The 20,426-nt window shown below is 42.7% G+C and overlaps 1 protein-coding gene across 1 annotated transcript in view; it reads left to right on the forward strand.

Moving 5' to 3' along the window:
* The first annotated feature begins 563 nt into the window (after nt 1-563).
* The window catches only part of LOC146831075 (uncharacterized), a 153,130-nt gene continuing 133,267 nt past the window's right edge, over nt 564-20,426 (forward strand). The window contains exon 1 of the mRNA XM_085603831.1: nt 564-635. Within this exon, the coding sequence (XP_085459957.1) occupies nt 564-635 (72 nt within the window). The remainder of the gene's footprint in view (nt 636-20,426) is intronic.

The following is a 20,426-nucleotide window of genomic DNA, read 5'->3' on the forward strand; positions in this document are numbered from 1 at the left end:
GGAGGGTGTTCCATGTCTTGGCGGAGAGGTGGGAGAATGATCTGCCGCCGGTGGTCGTTCTGTGGATGCGTGGAACAGTGGGGAGTGCGAGGTCAGCGGAGCGAAGCTGGCAGTTCGGGGTGTAAAAGGTGAGTCGTTTGTTGAGGTATACTGGTCCGGCATTGTGAAGTGCTTTGTGAGTATGGGTGAGGAGCTTACAGGTGATCGTCTTGTTGAAGGGGAGCCAGTGCAGGTCTCTCAGGTGGGCTGTGATGGGGCTGTGGCAGGGAATGTCAAGGATGAAGCATGCCGAGGCGTTCTGTATGCGTTGTAGTCTTTTCTGGAGTTTGGCCGTGGTTCCTGCGTAGAGGGCATTGCTGTAGTCCAGTCTGCTGCTCACGAGGGCCTGGGTGACTGTCCTTTTGGTTCCGGTGGGGATCCATCTGTAGATCTTGCGAAGCATGCGGAGGGTGTTGAAGCAGGAGGAGGAGACAGCGTTGACTTGCTGGGTCATTGATAGTGATGAGTCCAGGATGAACCCCAGGTTGTGTGCGTGGTTGGTGGGTGTGGGTGCAGCTCTCAGCATGGCAGGCCACCAGGAGTCATCTCAGGTGGAGGGGATGGAGCAGAGGATGAGGACCTACGTCTTATCCGAGGTCAGTTTCAGGCAACTATTCTTCATCCATTCGGCGACGGTCTTCATTCCTTTGTGGGGGTTGGTTTTGGCTGAGGCAGGGTCCTTGGTGTGGGAGAGGATCTGCTGGGTGTCATCAGCATATGAGACGATGTTGAGGTCTTGCGATCGTACGATGTTGGCGAGCAGTGCAATGTAGAAGTTGAAAAGGGTAATGCTGAGGGATGATCCTTGGGGTACGCCGCAGGTGATCTTGGTGGCTTTAGATCGGAATGGGGTGAGGCGGACTCTCTAGGTTCTGCCAGTGAGGAAGGAGGTGATCCAGTCCAGGGCTTTGTCGTGGATCCCTGCGTCGTGGAGGCGTGTGCGTAGGGTGTGGTGGCTGCCAGTGTTTCGCCGTTGTCCAGCAGGGTCCTGATGTCGTTGGTGGCGGCGATGAGGGCGGTTTCGGTGCTGTGGTTGATGCAAAATCCAGATTGGGACGAGTCCAGGGTGTTGTTCTCCTCGAGGAAGCGGGTCAGTTGCCTGTTGACAATCTTCTCGATGACTTTCTCCGGGAACGGGAGCAGGGAGATGGGCCGGAAGTTGTTGAGGTCCTTTGGATCCGCCTTGGGTTTCTTGAGTAGGGCGTTGATCTCGGCGTGCTTCCAGCTCTCCGGGAAGGTGGCGGTCTCGAAGGAGCTTTTGAGGATCTTCCGGAGTTGGGGTGCGATAATGGAGCTCGCTTTGTTGAAGATGTGGTGAGGGCAGGGGTCGGATGGTGAGCCGGAGTGGATGGTGTTCATGATTTTGATGGTGTCATCGTCATTGACATGGGTCCAGGAGAGCAGGAGGCCGATGTGGCTATGGGGCGGTGAGTCTAAGGTGTCAGCAGTTGTCGGGGGGTCTGGTTGTTTAAGCTGTCATGGATGTATGTGATCTTGCGGTGAAAGAAGGTGGCTAGGGAGTCGCAGAGGTCTTGCGATGGCGGGATGTCGTTAGAGCTGGAACTGGAGTTGGAGAATTCCTTCACGATGTTGAAGAGCTCTTTGCTGTTGTGCACGCTGTTGTTGATGCGTTCTTTGAAGGAGGTCCTTTTGGCGGTTCGAATGAGTTGGTGGTGCTTGTGGCTGGTGTTCTTGAGGGCTGTGTGTTGGTCCAGAGTCATTTCGTGGTACCACTTCTTCTCGAGTCTTCGGCAAGTCTGCTTGGATGCCGGGAGGTTGGCTGTGAACCAGATGGCCTTTCTGTCGGTGCATCTGTTTGAAGGTTTCTTGATCGGGGCGAGAGTGTTGGCGCAGTCGTCGATCCATTGCCAGAGTTTGCGGGCGGCTGTATCAGTATCGGTGGGGTTGGTTGGTGGGTCTCGGGCGAGGGTTGTGATTAGCTGGTCTTCGGTGACCTTGTTCCAGCTGCGGTGGGGGATCTGTTGCGGGTGGTGGTGCATGGTGGGTTTCTCGAAGGTGAAGTGGATGCAGCGGTGGTCGGTCCAGTGGAGTTCGGGGGTGTGGCTGAAGGTGACGTGTATGCTGGCGGAAATGATGGGGTCGAGCGTATGTCCAGCGGAGTGGGTGGGTGTTGTGACGAGCTGTTTGAGTCCGAGGTTGGCGAGGTTGTTGAGCAGGGTGGTGGCAGAGATGCCCCCTCTCTCAACTATTGTTTGATATTTATATTTAACCTTTTGTCAAATTATTTGTTTAGATAATTCTATCTTACCTTTTGTAGCTTCAGGTTTGACTGTAAAGTTAGCACTTTATGCAGATGACAACATCCTATCCACAGCTAACCCTGCACTCTGATGCCTAAGCTTCAAGCGCATGCCAACGCATTTGGGAATTTATCTCAGATAAACAAGGAAAAAGCAGGGGTTATGTCACAGGCAAACAAGGAAGATATCCAGGGAATTTAGAAGATCAAGAGCCAGATAGGGTACTTGGGAGTTTTGGTGGCAAAAAGTTTAGGACAGGTCCAAATATCAGTTTGAATTTGGTCAACAGTAAAATAGAAGCTCTTTTGAGGTGACGGGAAAATCTCCCTTGAAGTATCTACAGAAGGAATAACCTCATCAAGATGATGATCCTCCCTTACCTGGCTTTTCTTTTTAATGCCATACCCCTAACATTTTCTAAAGACCGAATTCAGACGATGTAAAGAAGAGTAAGCAATTTCCTATGGGCTTCCAAAGGGATTAGATTGTCCTGGAAGAAACTCAGGAAAAAACAAAAGGAGGGGGGACTCGCTCTCCCATATTTCCAAGCATATTGTCATGCTTTTTTAATTCCAGAACAATAGAATGCTGGCAGTAAAGCCAGATAAGTCATATATTGGGCGAGTCTATGTGACTATGTTGGGTAAGGTTTATCAACCTAGCAGCCTTGAAACTATAGTCCTACATTAAAAAGGCCTTTGGTATTCACTATTGCACTTCCTTAGCATCAATATGAGATTGTCCTGGTGCCCCTAACTGTTTAGTGACAAGCTCAGCATCCCTCATAGACAAGCAGGTTATACCATTTGGGATGACCTCATAAATGGAGCTAGGATGGTTGAGTGCAAGGACATTTCAGCAACATCAGAAGGAAAATTGTGAAGATTTCAATATTTTCAACTGAGATCATGGTAGTCAACTCAAATGTGGACAGCTAATGACTGTTTGGAGCACCACAACATATTTATGAAGAAAGTTAGATGGCAAAAACAAGTTGCCTTCTGGTATCACTAGAATGTCAAAACTGAGGAAAAGCACTTGGCAGAACCATATCAAGTGTGGAACGAAAACTTGCCAGAGCTGGTGACAGAAGATATATGGCATGTATCTTCAGGCTTACTTGGCTCTACAGTAAAGGCTGCCCCCTTAAAGAAGAACCATGTTTTACTCTCCACAGGATTAGTGAATAACCCAAAGACTTGCTAAGTTTGCACAAGACGTACAGAGATGTAAGAAATACAACCAGCCCAGCACGAACAACCGTGATATATTGGTGAACTGTCTGGGGCTTCCTGTCTACTGGGAAGCTTGAATTAAGATTTTAAGTGAAGTTATGGAACGAGAGATCAAGGTAAGGCAAACTCCAATCTAATCTTAATAAGCACTGATCCATCTATCAGCATTTTGCTGAGCAAGCCCCAGCAAACGTTTGTGTGCTATCTAATTCTAGAATGAGGGTACCCAAGCACACGCAGAAATAAAGTTTACAAAGATTATTATGTAAAATAAGCATGTAACACAATAAGTGAATCTCCGTTTCTTTCTTGTGAATTCCTTCAATTTAATATTCTTGTTTCCATAGTGATTTCACAGTCTTCACAGTGGTTCCCAAGCCAACACGTGTTTCGTCGCCTCTAGTAATATCGTACATGCGACTTGTTCAGGGCTAAGTACAAATTGATATGGTAATTCACATTAGTCCAAATGTTATTCAAGAAGTTGCATACATTTGTTAACAACGTAAACAAATGTGCTCCCAGGGTAGGTGTCAAAATTATGGGTTTTCTTAGCGGGTGGTGGTATCACAAGGCTATAGTGTACTAGCATGCACCGTGAGGTCAGGTGAGTACTAGCCTTATCATATCAGTTGGTGACTGTCCGGATGCGTATAACTTTAGTGTATGGGTGGCGTATTGTGAAAAAGTCACATATGTGATAGAAATATGTTCCATGTGATGTTTACTAAGTATAACATGCGGTATGCAGAGTCAAAAAGTAGTATAAGGGCAAGTGCTGATCATGTATAGACTAGCACAGGGTATATATAGCTGATATGCTATACTTAAACAAGTGGAGAAGTTAAAATAACTGACCTGAACACTGTCTTGTTAACATTATCTGTAATATACAAGATCAGGAAGAAAATATATACATAGCTATGAGTATCCATGTATAGGGACGCGATTGTAAACTAATGGAACTACTGACAAGTATATGTCAAGAAGAAATATACATACTTCAAGTATGACGATAATTCCAAGTCATGCAATCAAGCGACCGGGGGGGGGGGGTTGGGGGGGGCAGGTCTCTGAAAGGTATTCGCTTACGATTGGCAGCTGTGCTCAGTATTTAAAAGTTCAGATCCCATCTAAGATAAAAGAGATAAAATTGTCTCCGCATAAGAAACTGCTATTCTGACTGTAAATGCACTAGCACTCAAAAGGAAGGGGTGAGCCACAAGTATATGTGTGCCCCGTGTGCTGCAAGTTATTACCTTACCTCCGGGTAGAGGAGATTGTGTCCGTGAATAGTGCTATCTAATGCCACAAGACTCTCACGGCACTGCAAGATCAAAAGAGAGCAATCTGAATGGTTGGAATGAACATCAACAAAGATTTTGGGAAGCCATTTTAGGATTCAGGGAATGTTACCTGTAGTGTGCGCCCCAGCCTGGGACCATGTAAATGATTACACCACACACGCAGCTTGGCATTACATGCCAGTATTTCTCAGCGTGGAACCATTAACTGAACTTCTAAAGCATGAATTCTCTCTCACCCCAAAGCACTTACATCACTGATCTACGTACTCCATCAGGGACCAAAAGGGTCCCGTCATCTCTAACTCACAAGACACTTGGGGGCTTATTTACAAGCCTATTGCGCCACCTGTGCGCCACTTTTATTGATGCACCAGCAGCGCAATGGGATTCCCCATATTTACATGGCCATGTAAGGTCACCCTGTGTGACTCTTCATGGCCTCGTAAATATGTTTCACTTTCACGCATAACTCTGCATGAAAAGGGCTTTTCATGGGTGTTGCTGTGGGTTTTTCCATGCAATATCCATGGAACTTGATGCATTCCAAGATTTAAAACATTTTGTAAACCTGAGAAAGCATTAGAATCCTACGCCTCCCCAGGGAATGTGTCTGGAGGCACAACGAGGAGAAATACTTTTATTTCTCCTCATTTATTCCTCTTTCTAAGCGTGCTGCATTCTGCAGCATGCATAGAAAGAGGACAATGTCATAAATTATTGTTTTTCTGCAGGAAGGTCTTCCTTCCTGCATAAAAACAACTATCCCCTCAGTGCAGGTACCCTTGCAAAGTGACTCAAGGGTGTCTGCACTGGTACCTGGCTGTTGTTTGTACACCAATGCAGGGGAGAAGGACAGGAATGTGCCATATCTTGTAGATTCAGTGCATCCCTGCTCTCTTATTTTGATGCATGGCAGTGCAGCAGGATGGCTTGCTGCACTGCCGTGTGTCAAAATATTGTAAATGAGGCCCTTTATCTCCCCTTTGTTAAATATAAAGTACAAATAATACATTTATTAATCACAACTATGCGATAAGTAATTTTGATGCTCAAATCAGTTGCCCAGATCTGATCATGTGAGGTTGCCGAGATACAGGAGAAGTGTCCATGACTGGCACTGGTGACAGAGACATTTATACATTTTTGGGACTCTCCACATTTTCAGCTGTATAAGTTTCACTTCTGATATCTGGAGTTGGCAAATATTGAGGCAGGTGGTTGAAATTTGAAGAATCTCACCTGATGAACTTCCCAGGACAGTGAGCAGTCACCATGTGTCCTTTACTAGGCTCAACATCAAAACGAGCATCAGGCTTGCATTTCCATTTCTGCCTGACAATGATATGGTCTCCTCCTTTGAGCAAAATGCTACTAGGTCTTCATTCTTCATTTGTGTGATTAATCAGAAGCACAAGGTTCTCAATGTCAATAGATCTTTCAACCATCTATTGTCACAACTTGGTTCATGTAGCTCTCCCAAACATTAAGGTGGCAGGGCTTGTATACATTGTAGAATAGGAAGTTGACCTGTATTCAAGAAGTGTAGACTGAAGAACTGATTTGAGGTCAAACATTTCTGTCGCGTAGAATGGTTTTCTTGAGGGTGCTCAATAGCCTCTCAACAACACTATTCGCCTGTGGTCAGGGAGGTGTGCTTTTCTGATGCTTGACATTCAGATGAGTGATAAAATCTTTACGTTCTCTACTACTGAAAGGCAGGCCATTTTCAGATTTCAAAATCGAAGGAACACCCCATGTTGCAAAAATATTTTCAAATTTTTCAATGACTCTCTCATGAGTAGTTGATGGCAGATATTCTACAAGGGGAAAATGGGAGTGTTCATCAACAATGACTATTAGATGATATTCATTGTCCAATAAATCAATTGAATCTACTTCCAGTCATGAATTGAGAGATAAGACATGTTTAATGGATGAGGGTTGGTTTTTGGATGACACGCAGTTGCACAAATGACAGGCCCTTATTTCCTTTTCAACTCTTTCATCAAGAGAAGGGAACCACACTCCGTCCCATAGAGCTCATTTAGTAGCAACAACTACACGATGTTCCTCATGTGCCAGTTCAACGACTTGTTGTGTTAGACTCTCAGGTATGCCAATTCTCACTCCTCAGAAGATGATGCCTTCTGGAGTGACTGAAAGTTCTTCCAGCACATTTTTGAATTTCTGGTATTCTAGATCATCATGACGAGGTTGAGCATGCTTTCTCCACGAATGATGGGTAATGATGTCTTAGAGGTTTTGCAAATCTCTGTCACTTCACATTGTAAGTGTATAAAACTTTCTCATGAGTGTAAGGCAGCACAGAATAGGGAATAAAACAGACATAGAATAAAGTCAATTTTAAATGTGTAAAATATAAAGTAATAGAGGTATACATTTCATTAAAAAATATCAGTATCTAAAATTCTTTCAGCTGGCAAGCACTCAGTTTATTGTGATTTGTTACATTACAGGGATTACCTGTAAGTGTGACCTAATACTGCATTATCAAAGTAATGTATAAAATAAATTCAAACCTTAAAATATTAATATAATTTCAAATGATGTACATTGTTACTTATATTAAGATCAGAACCTGAAGGTTTCAGCACAATTACACTAGATATAACTATGCAGCGCCACTCTTTATCTTGTCACTATCTGTTCACATATTCACATATGCAATGATGAAATTCAGAATGAAACACTTCAATATCACATGTAATCATGTTAGATTTCATTAATTCTTCACATGCATCATTATTTCAATAAGGATAGTTAGGATCCTATAACACATGAGGACATCACATTAACCTGTATAATACATGTTGAAATAGCAACTAAAACATGTTAAAACTATGAACCTATATTATTTAATGTATATGATTTCATCTATACTATAATTTCTGCGCATGCTTTTATGATGCATTTACTCAGTTTCTCATATGTTAATTTGTATTACTCTTCCCCATGTGATCAGTGCATGTTTATTCTAGATGCTTTTCAACAACATCAGTACCATATGCTTTGTGACTTAGGACACACTTGGTTGCCTGTAATAAAGACATGACATAGTTCCGCAACTGTAATAACTTATTACAGTTGAGTTCAGAATTTACAATGCCTGCTACCAGAGCACACAGCCAAAGTGAAAGGCAGGTCACAGAGCCTAATAAAAAAAAGCCAAACAGAAAAAAATATGTTTTCCTTCCTCTTCTCTGTTTATCTAGATGAACAGTGATAAGTAGAACGGCGATATGTATGGCAACATAGTTTACTGTTTTCACTCCTTAAATAAGTATACCAAATATAGTATCTTTCTTCATGTTTCTGTGCATTCTGAACTACAGCCTACTATAAATCTGACATATCTTTCTGAAACAAATATCTAAATACTTTATGGCATGTTTAGTTTTCCACTACAGATTCTAATGTCATTCTTCATGTTGATCATCATCCTATCTATTTGAAATGAAAGAACACCACACCAATCATTTAAGTGTTATGTGCCCGTGTTAGGCACAAGTAAAGAAGCTGCATATTTTCATACATTCTCCTAATATTGTACAATAACATTTCTGCTGTGACCTTCTGCACATATTTGCGTATGTGACAATGTTGGATTTGTTTCTCTGAAACTACTTTAGTAATGAGTATATCAAAAGATTAGCTGAGGAGGCACTTCTGCTGACATCAAGGGTCCCTTCATGCTGAGACTTCGCCACGTACAGCTCTGACATCTCTGTGAGGGGTGTCCAGTTTGTGACCAAAGCATGCTCCTACTTTGTCGCCCGCCAGGTTTTTGTGTTGGGTTGTCCTATGTGGGGATTCTCAGCTTCACACCTACACACACTCAAGGTACACACAGAGTAGGGTTTGCATAGTAGAAGTATGCCTCATTACTGTGTTGTATCATATACCTGCATATATACACTGTTTTAGCACCATGGTAGGATTGTAGCTACTATTTACTCTTTTGGTGCTTGTAATCACTCATCTGCTTCTGTCTACTGATTATTGCAGCACACGTATTCTATACAAGAATAACAATGGTTTAATAAACATATTGAAAATTTACCACTATGTTGTTTTCTCTGTATATTTCTCTAAAACCAAGTAAGTATGAGTGACTGAGTGAAAGGTTCTGATCTGGTCATGTTCAGTCGTTATCAGAAACTGTTCACATCCTGGTAAGGCTAGGGGGCCTTATGGTGGCACTGTGAGCTAGCAGGTCTCTAGGTCAACATACCCTGTGGGGGTGCTTGGAATCAGTCTGGGCACCTCACCCAATTTTTATGTTGTCCAAGAAACATGCAGATGCCACAGAATAGCGGGAACTACACAAAATGGCGCCTCCAACATTTGTTAGGTTTGTATTTAACTGTCTATCTGAGTAGTTCAGTTGTGCTATTCTGTGAGACATCTACTCACCTCCAAACCAGAGACTTCCGTGGTGGGAAGGGAAATCTGCCTCAGCTAAGTTAGTATAGGATAAAATATTTCCCACATTATGCATACCCTATCTCCATAAATTCATTTATTAATTTCCTTTTTCCCTAAAAAACAATGTCAGAACATGAAGATAACAGAGATAACAATGGAGTTGAAGCAGTCACAGAAAATTGCAAACATGCAGCTACTATGAAGCTACAAGAACATGGGCTCCCTGCAACGAGTTATATTCCCGGATGCGAATGCTCGCACAACATTGTTTCACAAATACATTGAAGATGAAACACCAGAGGAATACTTTCCATATGTGGACATAGAAATTCTATTAACTTACCAAGAACACATAAATTGGTTTAAAGGAGCCCTCCCACACACCATCGAAAACATGAGACTGCTCAGTAAAAATTAGACACTTAGCTGGTCTTAGCTGCTCAGCACATCCTAATATTGCTAATTTAGATGTAGCAGATTTAAGCACTCTATAGGAAGACTTAGTCAAAATTTACAGAAATCTCACACAGTTCATAATGAGAACACTCACAATTAACCCTGCGCAGACTGCTCAGGCTGCACAACCGCACTTGGCTACTACAGATATCAGCTCAATCAATCAAATCAATCAGGGTTTTATATAGCCCGCTACTCACCCATGAGGGTCTCAAGGTGCTGGGAGGGGGGGTGGCAGCTCCTGATCAGTTGAAGAACCAAGTCTTGAGGTCCTTCCTGGACGTGTGCAGGGTTGGGGAGCGTCTGATGTTCACCTGGAGCTCGTTCCAGGTCTTGGCTGCGAGGTGGGAGAATGCCGTAATTGCAACGATTCCCACCAGTTGGGGCCAAATTCTGTTCTTGATAGCACAAAAAACAAGCCAGCCTGAAGCAGTTTTTCTCCATGCAAGCCCACAGGAAAAACACAAAATATTAACAATTTGGTTGCCAATCGGGATTGCTCCCCAGGTGGATGATTCTGCCACTTATGGTACAGTCTTCACTGCTGTTCACACCAGATCCCGTCTTACCTGACGTATTGACATTGATGTATAACAGCTTATGAATCAGTATGGGACAGCACCTGCCCTGGACTTAGGGACTTAGGGATGAAACCGATGGTCAATTTTGCAGCAGTAGCCACCATTATGTTGAGTAAGATAAAAGGGGAGGCAGCTTAATTAGCTATACGCCAATGCCTGAGAGAGTTCACCCCTGCAAGGCAGGAGCGGGAATTACCTAAAATTATTGGAGATACCTCTGCTACGCTAGGTAGAGATACATTTGGAAGCCAAATCTGGGAAACCACAGGTTAAGAGTAATTCTGAAAAAGATAACTCTAATCAACCACCCGATTTGTCTAAGAAGAAATGGGACAATAAAAAAATAAACAAAATAAGACACAATCATGGGGTGGGTCTCCTCAACAGGAAACCACTGAAAGGAAATACAATCTGAGAAACAGTGATAATATTAAAAAGCCTGGCAGGTATTAGGATACTGATACACGTTCCTCTTATTCCTGGCAGGATCCATCCGATACACATTTAGAGAGAGGTGGACGGTCAGACTACAGATCAAAAGAGTGCATGAAGACGAAAAGGAAAACATATTGCACTTCAGACTAAATCCTTAAGAAAGAGTACAAACAAAAAGCTCCCAAACCTCAATTCAAAAAGAAGAAGGTATCTGGGATTAAGATAATACATGCCCAGGCTACTGAGGACTCTGCTTCTGAATGGGGAATGGGCAGTGATGATGCTTGACAGTGTGGCAGACGTCACGATAGCTCACTTGAACCTGATGAATTATCTAGCGGTAGTAGTGGTGAGTGAGCACATAACGGTGGAAACACCTGATACAAGGGTAAGTGTCCCCCATCGTTTATACAAAATAACACTGTAATTGGAGGAGGATATACCCAGGAACATCAAGGCTCTCTTTTGGGAGAACATGGAATATGGTTACGATATCCTTTTGGCTGAAAAGGATTGGCCACTTGAGTTCATAATGGAGTGCCCAATGGGGTAAACTGTAATGTTGCCTAATTTCTCTTGCCTCATTCTAGAATCTATTAAACATTCTTATGCAAAGGAGTGGGAGATAGTGCTAGCACCTGCACTACCACAATCATGTTGGGTGGGATGATGAGTCACCTCTTCACAAGGTCCCATTAAGATCATATCTTCAACCCCAGAGACAGTACTCAATTAAACATGAAGCTAAAAACAAGTAAAGGAAATCCTAGAACAACTTGAATACCAGGGTGTAATAGCAAAATGAACCTCATCAATTAATAAACCCTTCTTTCCCATAATGAAACCGGAAAATTCATACATTCTAGTTTTAGACTATCTAGATGCACATTTGCAGTATAAAAGGCTCATTGTGCTGCACTGATGAACAATATTGTGTGGAAGAAATACAAACCAACACTAGATATCTGAAATGGATTTTTCTGCCAGAATATAGTGCCTGAACGCAGATATTTGACAGCATTTTCAGCATTAGGTTCACAGAGGCAATTTTGCAATTTACCTCAAGGGTAAAAGACAGAGTCGCTTCAAAATTTTGACGAGGAGGCATTTTCCTAAGTAGATGATATCTATCTGACGGACGATGAATTAATGGAACACTTGGACAGAGTAGACTGTTTGATTCTATGGTATGCTCACTTGGGCTACAAATTTAAGTTACAAAAATCTAAAAATGCCAATCTCACTATCCTGTTTCTGGGCTACGAGTTGTCAAGTGAAGGCAAAAGCTTAGCAGCACAGTTTTAAAAAAAATGTGCATTGCTCCAACCTCCAATGACTCTGAAACGATTACAATCCCTTTTAGGATTTAAAAAGTTTGGCAGAACATACATTTTGGATTACACAGACTGAGTAAAATCATTCTATGACTTAATCAGACCTGATTTTTCAATCAACCATTGGACACCAGAACATACAAACATTTTACAATCCATATGAGGTGATATAGCTTCCAAACATTTACACACTTGTAAAAACGACCAACCCAATTATTCGTGTAGTCGATGGGCCAACTGGGTGCAGCTACATCACCTTCAATTAATGTTATAGAGTGCCTATTGCATTCAAATCACATTTGTACACAAACACTGAAATGCATTCTGCTCCTACTTGTAAAAAAATTCTCACAGCAGTACAGACTGCTGCAGTGAGAGAAAGCATTTGCACAGGGAAAACGCATAATTGTCGTTACCCTGGTACCGACCTTAGAGACAGTTACAAACATTTTACATTCCGTACAAGCTGATATAGCTTCCAGACATATACACACATGTGTAAAAAGACAAACCCAGTGATCTGTGTAGTCGCTGGGCCAACTGGATGCACCTATATCACCTTTAGTGAAGGTTATGCAGTGTCTATTGCATGCAAATCACATTTGTACACAAATGCTGAAACGCATTTGGACCTACTGAAAATATCCTCACAGCAGTACAGACTACTGTAGTGAGAAAGAGAGCATTAGCACAGGGAAAACGAATAATTAGTGTTACCCCGGTACCGACCTTGGAGAGAGTTACAAAAGGGCGCGGTCCAAATAACAAAGCTTTCCATTCAAGATGAATGCAATGGGCTAACTCTCTCACTGCAACAGATGTAGATTAAAGATTCGATTCCACATTACAAACACAAGCATTCCTGCAGTATGAACAAGGATATCCTTTGCCAAATGAAATAATGCCTTTAGATTGATATGATTACATAATTTACACTGATGTATATGCTCAGCCTGCCGCAGAAACAAGACACCAATATTCCACAGCGTGCCATATTGTAAAGGGGCACATGCATGACAGAAAGTTGCATCGTGAAAAAGCACACACGCAGTCCCTAGGGGACTGTACAGCGCAGCTAACAGAACTCAAAGCCCTAATCCTGGCACTACAAAGAACGGATCACTGATTCCCCACACTTATAGTGTGTGATTCATACTACTGTGCCCAGTCCTTTAAATGAATATCTTCACTATTGGGGCTAGAATGGATTTCGAGAATCCAAAGGTTAAACAGTCAAGCACAAGTTGCTTTGGGAACAATTGATAAAACTGAGAAAATGCTTGCCACAGGCTCATGTTATCCATACATTGAGTCATCAACGTGTTGGCGTTCATGTTGCAGGGAATTCCATGGCTGATGAAGCTGCAAAGGCAATAGTTTGTACTGTTGCCGTTGCTGCAATCCCACTGCTGAGAGACTGCACAAGATTGATAGGGTTAATTTAGCTTTGGCTGTGGTTGACAACGGTATGACCTCATTAATATCCAGAATGTATTCACTGGACAACATGGTATCTTCTGCAATTTACATAATACAGCAAAATATGTCTGTTTTACAACATAGACAATCACAACTACGGTCCATTATATTATTAAGCTGGACTTTGTAAACTTTATGTTCTGGCCATGTGCTGTGATGTTATATCAATAGCACAAGTCTGCGTTCGCCATACGAGCTGATTGAAAGAAAGATATTAATGGGACGAAGAGATGCAAAATATACCATGTTGCTCATTGAAAAGTTAGATCAATTACCTTTTTACCATGGCTGAGGCACCATCCACAGACTGGATAATCCATGGTTACATTACCTTACCGGTAATCAATTTCCCAATTTGAATATTGTCTACAGTACCAATAAGTAGGCAGGTTGCTGCACAATGGAACCGGGCATCTCTTATATGGTAACAGATAATTCCATAGTCACGTGTTGCCCACAAGTACTGTTTCCATCTGCCCGCACAATTAGGGAGGCAAAGCTATGGCCTTCGATAAATGTTTCCAACATACACTTTGATTCTCTGAGTAAACTGAAAGCCATGCTTTTTCAAAAAGATGTGGCCTTAACATCAACCAGAGAGACGTTTGATCTCCAGGTTGCAAGGTCCTCGTCCGAGATACAGATGCTACTCCTTACTAACTTCCCACTGCATTTTGGGGATCTGGTCCACCATATATTTAATATGTCTGATATGAAAGGTAACTTTTTAAAATATATTGGCTCTGGACTGGTTAGCACCTTTCAGGCGATTTTCGGAGTTATACCATCTCTTATAATCTCCGTGTTAGTAACCGTTTTCGGAGGTCTCCCATTTGTCCTAAGAATTGTGGCGGGAATCCTGATTTTAATTTTTCTATTCTGCAATGGACATCCTAGTTCAACCCGGAATGGAGACTGCACTGGCTGTGTTGCAATGCCGTGAGCGCCTGATACACTGCTTTGGCACACTTCGGCTTCGAAAACTGAATGAGCACTGGTTCTTGTCTTTCAGGCCTGTTTGGCTTCACTGCGTTCAACTTTTATTCCGCTGCCTACTTTGCAGACATGAATGCGTATTGGCTCTATGCCTCGAATAACAATCCGCTGCGCCACTGGACATTGAAGTACTGATGGACCCCTTAACGGCCCATCAGTATTGTTGTCCTCAGCGTATTTCATAGCTAATGAATGCTTTCTTTGAGCCACCCTGGGATGCTTTGGCTCCTAGTGAACTGTATACCGGATCCATGATACGCTTACAGGATGCAGTCCCTCCCTCAGTGGCTGCTGTGGGATCTGGATTGAATCACCTTTTCTCCATAAACATGCTATGAGGTGTGAGGTGTGCCCCTGGGAAAGTCGTCTGCAGTTTCCTGTGACTACCAATAGTGAAAACATAAACAATTGGCTTTTCTGTGTGATAGGAATGATTTGGCCCATTTATTAAACTAAATGATTCAAAATAATTTTTTTCTGCTTTTCAAGGCACCATTGCTCTCTGAGTGCTTGGAGTTTTAAACAGCAGGTAGGTAACAACGTGGTCATTACAACGACCACGTTTTTACCATGCGTGGCTTTACATCGCAATTCGTTTCTATGACTTGCGCTAGGTGGCGTGCAACACCAGGGAATGTGTTGGATTTTAAGTCCAACACATTCCCTGCTGTTGCGCCACCTGGAGTAGAATAGTAATTTATTCTATTCCTAAGTCCAGCGCGCCATCTAGCGCAAGTCGTAGAAAGGACTTGCGAAGTAAAGCCACGCATGGTAAGAACGCGGTCGCTGTAACGACCGCGTTGTAACCTACCGCGTGGTATTTGCTCATGTAGTAACATCATACATTCGACTTTTAATGGCTTTTATGAATATTTTAAAGGGAAGCTTGCTTTTAGATGATTTAAAACAGTGGTTTTAGACCTTTTTTAGTTGCATTTCATTATGGTATGCTGCCTTTTTTAGATAGCTGTTTTATATTGAACCTTAGTATTAGGAGTGGGTGTTATGTGCCCGGGTTAGGCCCAAGTAATGGAGCAGCTTATATGATTATAATTATCTTGGGGCCGTTTTTTTTTTATTGAATTTTTCTCTATTCTTCTTGGGAATTTCATTCTTCTGCCCCTTTGACTTTAAAATTGGTGGTACTGCCTGAACTTAACGAGGGATTTCCTGATGCTTGTGACGTAGCTACAAGGGGTTGAGCAGCGGTTCTTTAAGAACTGTAATTTACCTTAACCAGATTCTGTTAATCTGAGGTGAAAGGGATATCCCCCTCACAAATTAATAACCCATTTTCTGACAAACAACAGCACTACTATCCTGACCAAAATCTTCAATACCCCCTCCAAAACAAGCACATTAGTGCAATCTTCTATGAACAACTCTTGTCCCATCTTTCCCTAAGGCGGTGATATAGCTCTTGGAAAATTTGTCAGTATATGTTGGCTAGGAAATGTACAAGCTAATGGGGTACCTTTTAAGTTATTGAGCCATTAGTATTTTTATTAGTATTACTGTGAACATTCTACTGTAAAAATTCTAACTTGTCACTGAGTCTACTCTAGTATTTACCATAGTATTTCTCTGCCTATTTAAGGGATGTGTTTTTAGAGGAAGTCAATGACGGGAAGCAATTTGGAGTTGTGGTATGAATGCAGATAATGTCTCCAGTACCAGCTTACAAATTGGGTATCTTTTTGATCGCACACCGTGCTCCACTGATAACAGAGCACCAGAACTGAGGCCCATTTTTATAGTCTCTAATAATCCTCAATATGCCAGGACCTGAAACAGATTTTCATCTGCTTTATACCCCATCTACCATCTCATGAGCTGGGGACTCTGTGCTACTCTCGTAATGACTTTAATGTATGGTCCAGCTCATCATGTACACTTTATGTGCACTTTGTAACAATGGAAGTGCACAGCATATTACGTACCTCAAATATAACTAGGCATTTTTATATCGACAAATTTCCCTCTAGACACAAATTGGGTATCATTGTGCCATACTAGAAACATTGCTCAGTTAGTGGAATAAGGCATATGCAGACACATGGGGGATTTCATTCCTGAGCACTGCTAATTGTTCAGTGGATGATGGGCAGCTAGACATCTTTTTAAAGGAGCAGAGCTCCACGTGCATGGGCTATAAGGCCAAAATGACACAATGTAGATGCATAGAGCAGCATAGAATGTATCATTCTAGTAAAAAGACTAGAAAAACAACACATGCTGCAATGCCACTGCAGTGCTGCTGGGTGCCCTTCAGTTTATCCAATATAAAATGTGCTTAACCATTGGGACAAAAAGTTTGCTTTGTAAGTAATAATGCACTATACAGGAAACTAACACTTTACAGAACATTGTTTTCATTGTATGTTGCTAAAGTTGGCTTGGTGGCTTCTGGTTAGAACTCCATGTGGCAGTTATTATGCATTTTCTTATGAAATGAAAAATTATTTGTCATTGCACAGGCAATCAGGTAAAAAAGTGTTTCTTTTACTAATATTTCATATACAATACAACACTAGCTTAGTGCACTGCCCATCCCCTCGGTATCCACCTTGTGTTTGTTGTCCAAGCAAACTTAATACCACATCTCACCTGCCCTCAAGAGTCTCAATTGGCTTCCCATTGAAGGAAGATGCACCTTGTATCACTTACAAAACCCTTCATGCAAAGAACCCCAAATACCTAGAAGCCAAACTATCAAGAGCAGAAAGAGGCAGGGCACTGAGAAGCTTCAACTCACTTCTTCTTATACCACCAAGCTGAAAGTTATTTTATCCCCGGCACACTCTTTCTCAAGAAATGCTCAGACAATTTGGAACTCAATGCCGATGGAACTCCGCTGTAAGCCCTCCTTTTCTTTCTTCAAACAAGATCTCAGCCCACCACTGATGGACAAGTACTCCAACACGCTCTCACACTGAGCTTTCTTTCCCAAAGACCCATCCCTAGTGACGGGAGCCTTCGTGGTGTTGCCCCGTCACACTCAGTCTCTAATCGGCCACCAAAGCCATTTACCTTAGGGCTACATTTATATACTCTTGTGACCGTTTTTTTACTACCTTAATACTGTATAATTCTATACTCTTTTTGTTGACTGTTTTGACCCACACAAATTATCACATATATCTCAAGTAACCTTATTCACAGAACATGTAAAGCGATCTGATACGCTCTGGTCTAGCCAGCACTATATAAAACTCAAAAAATAAAAAATATTACTGTTTCTGGAATAAGTTGATGAATCATGAAATAAAAAGAAATCCTTTTTACATTAACAAGATGGTGAGAGTATATGGCTTTAACTATTAATGTATATTATGGTGGAGCTGATGAATACTTCAGTATGATATGGCACATCAGCTCAGAGTGCTGAAACTGCTGTATTGTACAGCATGATTTTCCATGTCACTGGGTTCATTTTACTGTGTGTTGAGTGGAAAAAGAAGACAGGTGTGCATAAAGGGAAGGTAATGCTTTAAACCAGTTTTAAATGTTACGCCCCCCGTATAAAAATAAATAATTGCACCCACCCCCCAGAATTTTTCACAATGATTCTATAAAATTTGCAATGTTTAAATATGTCTAGACTCATTTAAACATTGCAGTTGTGTTAACCTTTTGAAAATGCAATCCAGTACATGATTGCAAAATATTATTTTCTGGTTAGCAAGGCCTTACCAACATGTACAAGAGTCTACAGTGTGATTATTCAAAAGGGGGCGAGGAGGTTTGAAGAATATCTGGAGTCCCTTCCCTTTTGACACATACTCCCAGCCAGATATAGATGACAAAAGGTGCTATTAATGGCCCATTGTAGACTGGCTTAGTGCTGATCATTTGTTTTAAGCCTAAATTATAGCACTGTTATCACCATGATGCTTCTTTTAACCAGAGCCTGGCACACCCGTGCTCCATATGGAAACAGTTAAGGTACCGCAAGGGGTGCCCGCCCCCCAGTTTGAAGACCCTTTTTTGGAGAATATGAGTTCAACCAAGAAACATGTGGGTTCATGAATAATGCACTAATAATTCTGGACAGTACACTGATTGTGCACTGCATTCTGCTGTAATCTACAGTGCGCTTCACATTGTCAATGGTTTCATTTCATTGTGCCTTGATTGGAAGCGGAAGAAAGGTGTGTATGAAGGGACAGCATTGCTTTTAGAAAATGGGATTTGGCTGTTTTTCCCCGGCTTGAGAAACATTTATGATACCAATGGATAATACACTAACACACCTGGGCTATACACTGATGGTGCATTGTACTGAACAATACAGTACGCTTTTCCATGTCAGGGTCTGAGTAGAATGGAGATGGGAGACAATTATGCATGAAGAGAAGGTATTGTTTTTATAGTGAGCTACTGTTTTCTGTCCCACAAAACATTTGTGATACCCATGCATAACACACTAACTTTCCTAAGGCCATATTGCACTTAGGAAGAACTATGCCTTGAGGGAGATATATTGGGAACAAACCAGGACAGTGCATCCTATTACATCAAATGTGCTGCCCTCAAAGAAGCTATAGACTTGCTGCTGCTCTGATGACAACACATTAGTGAACGGTGGAGTTTCTGTTTGCATCATCGGCTCCCTATTTCACATTGCACCTGGCACTTGCCTGCTTTTCAAAGGTGGGGAAGAGATCTCCCCGGCAGGTATGTGCAGTGAGGGACTGCACCCTTGAGGGTGGAGGGGGTACACTGACTGGTGGCACCCCTTTGTGGTGCATAATCAGTGTACCTCCTGACACTCCTTTTGATTTTACGCCCAAATCCATAACGAGCACGGGCACAGAGGGAAAGTGTTTCCCTCATTTGAGTTGGGCCATGCCCCCAAGCTAATGAGGGAATGCCCCTTAAGCCAACACGATATATTCACTGGCACCATCTATATTACAAAAGGGGCTGCAGAAACATCTGAAGAGACATTGCACTCCTGAGGCGGAAGCCGGGAGCACGCTGAAAAGCACGATTTTCTAAAAATTGCTTTTAATACTTGTGTGTTTATTTTTTAAAACGTACTTCTTCTCCTGAGCACTTCCCACCCTTTGTCACCGATCTCCTCAGTCCCGAGCAGCCGATCTGAACGCTGCCACGGGGTGAAGATAGAACGACCGCCATTGCGCTGAAAACCCGCAGGCCACGCCCACAAACGTGAGGCCACGACCCCCTTCACCGCATAAAAAATGTGCCTCCCCAGGACGTGCAGCGGACGCGCGCAGCGGGCGCGCCGCCAGCGCGCCGGAGGCGCGCCAACGGCAAGCCCGTCTGCGCCCGTCCGCGACCGACAGGGACCAAGGGCCATCCCCCCTGGTATCTGCACCAGAACCCAATATAGCATTAGTAACCTCCTCAAACTCAAACCTCCCAAGGAAGCCCGCTGTCACCACCTCCACCACCCTCTGTCCTTTCCTACCTTCTGCCCTCATTGTAACTCTAGTCTCAAGTTGTACCGACATACCCCGGAGCAACAAAGTTTCACCATACTACTCCTAAACTGCAGATCACTGCCTAAACATAGCGCAGAAATCTTTCTACTAATTGACGAGAAAAAACCCGACGCTGTCTTACTAACTGAGACCTGGTTAACTCCTGACTGCGACCCAGATGTAATCCAAGCACTCCCTCCCGGCTATCAGATCGCCCGTAGAAACCGCACTCGGCGACAAGGAGGAGGGATCGCTGTCATACACAAATCCGCAATTCAGTGTCACTACACACCGGATCCAATCCCGGACTGTGAAAGTATGTCCTTCTTCCTAAAATTCACTCCTAATGATAGCCTAACAGGTATACTCATATACCGCCCCCCAGGACCTCTGAACAACTTTCACTT

The sequence above is a fragment of the Triturus cristatus genome, chromosome 5_1 (genome assembly GCF_964204655.1).
Source record: "Triturus cristatus chromosome 5_1, aTriCri1.1, whole genome shotgun sequence".
Classification (NCBI taxonomy): Eukaryota; Metazoa; Chordata; class Amphibia; order Caudata; family Salamandridae; genus Triturus; species Triturus cristatus.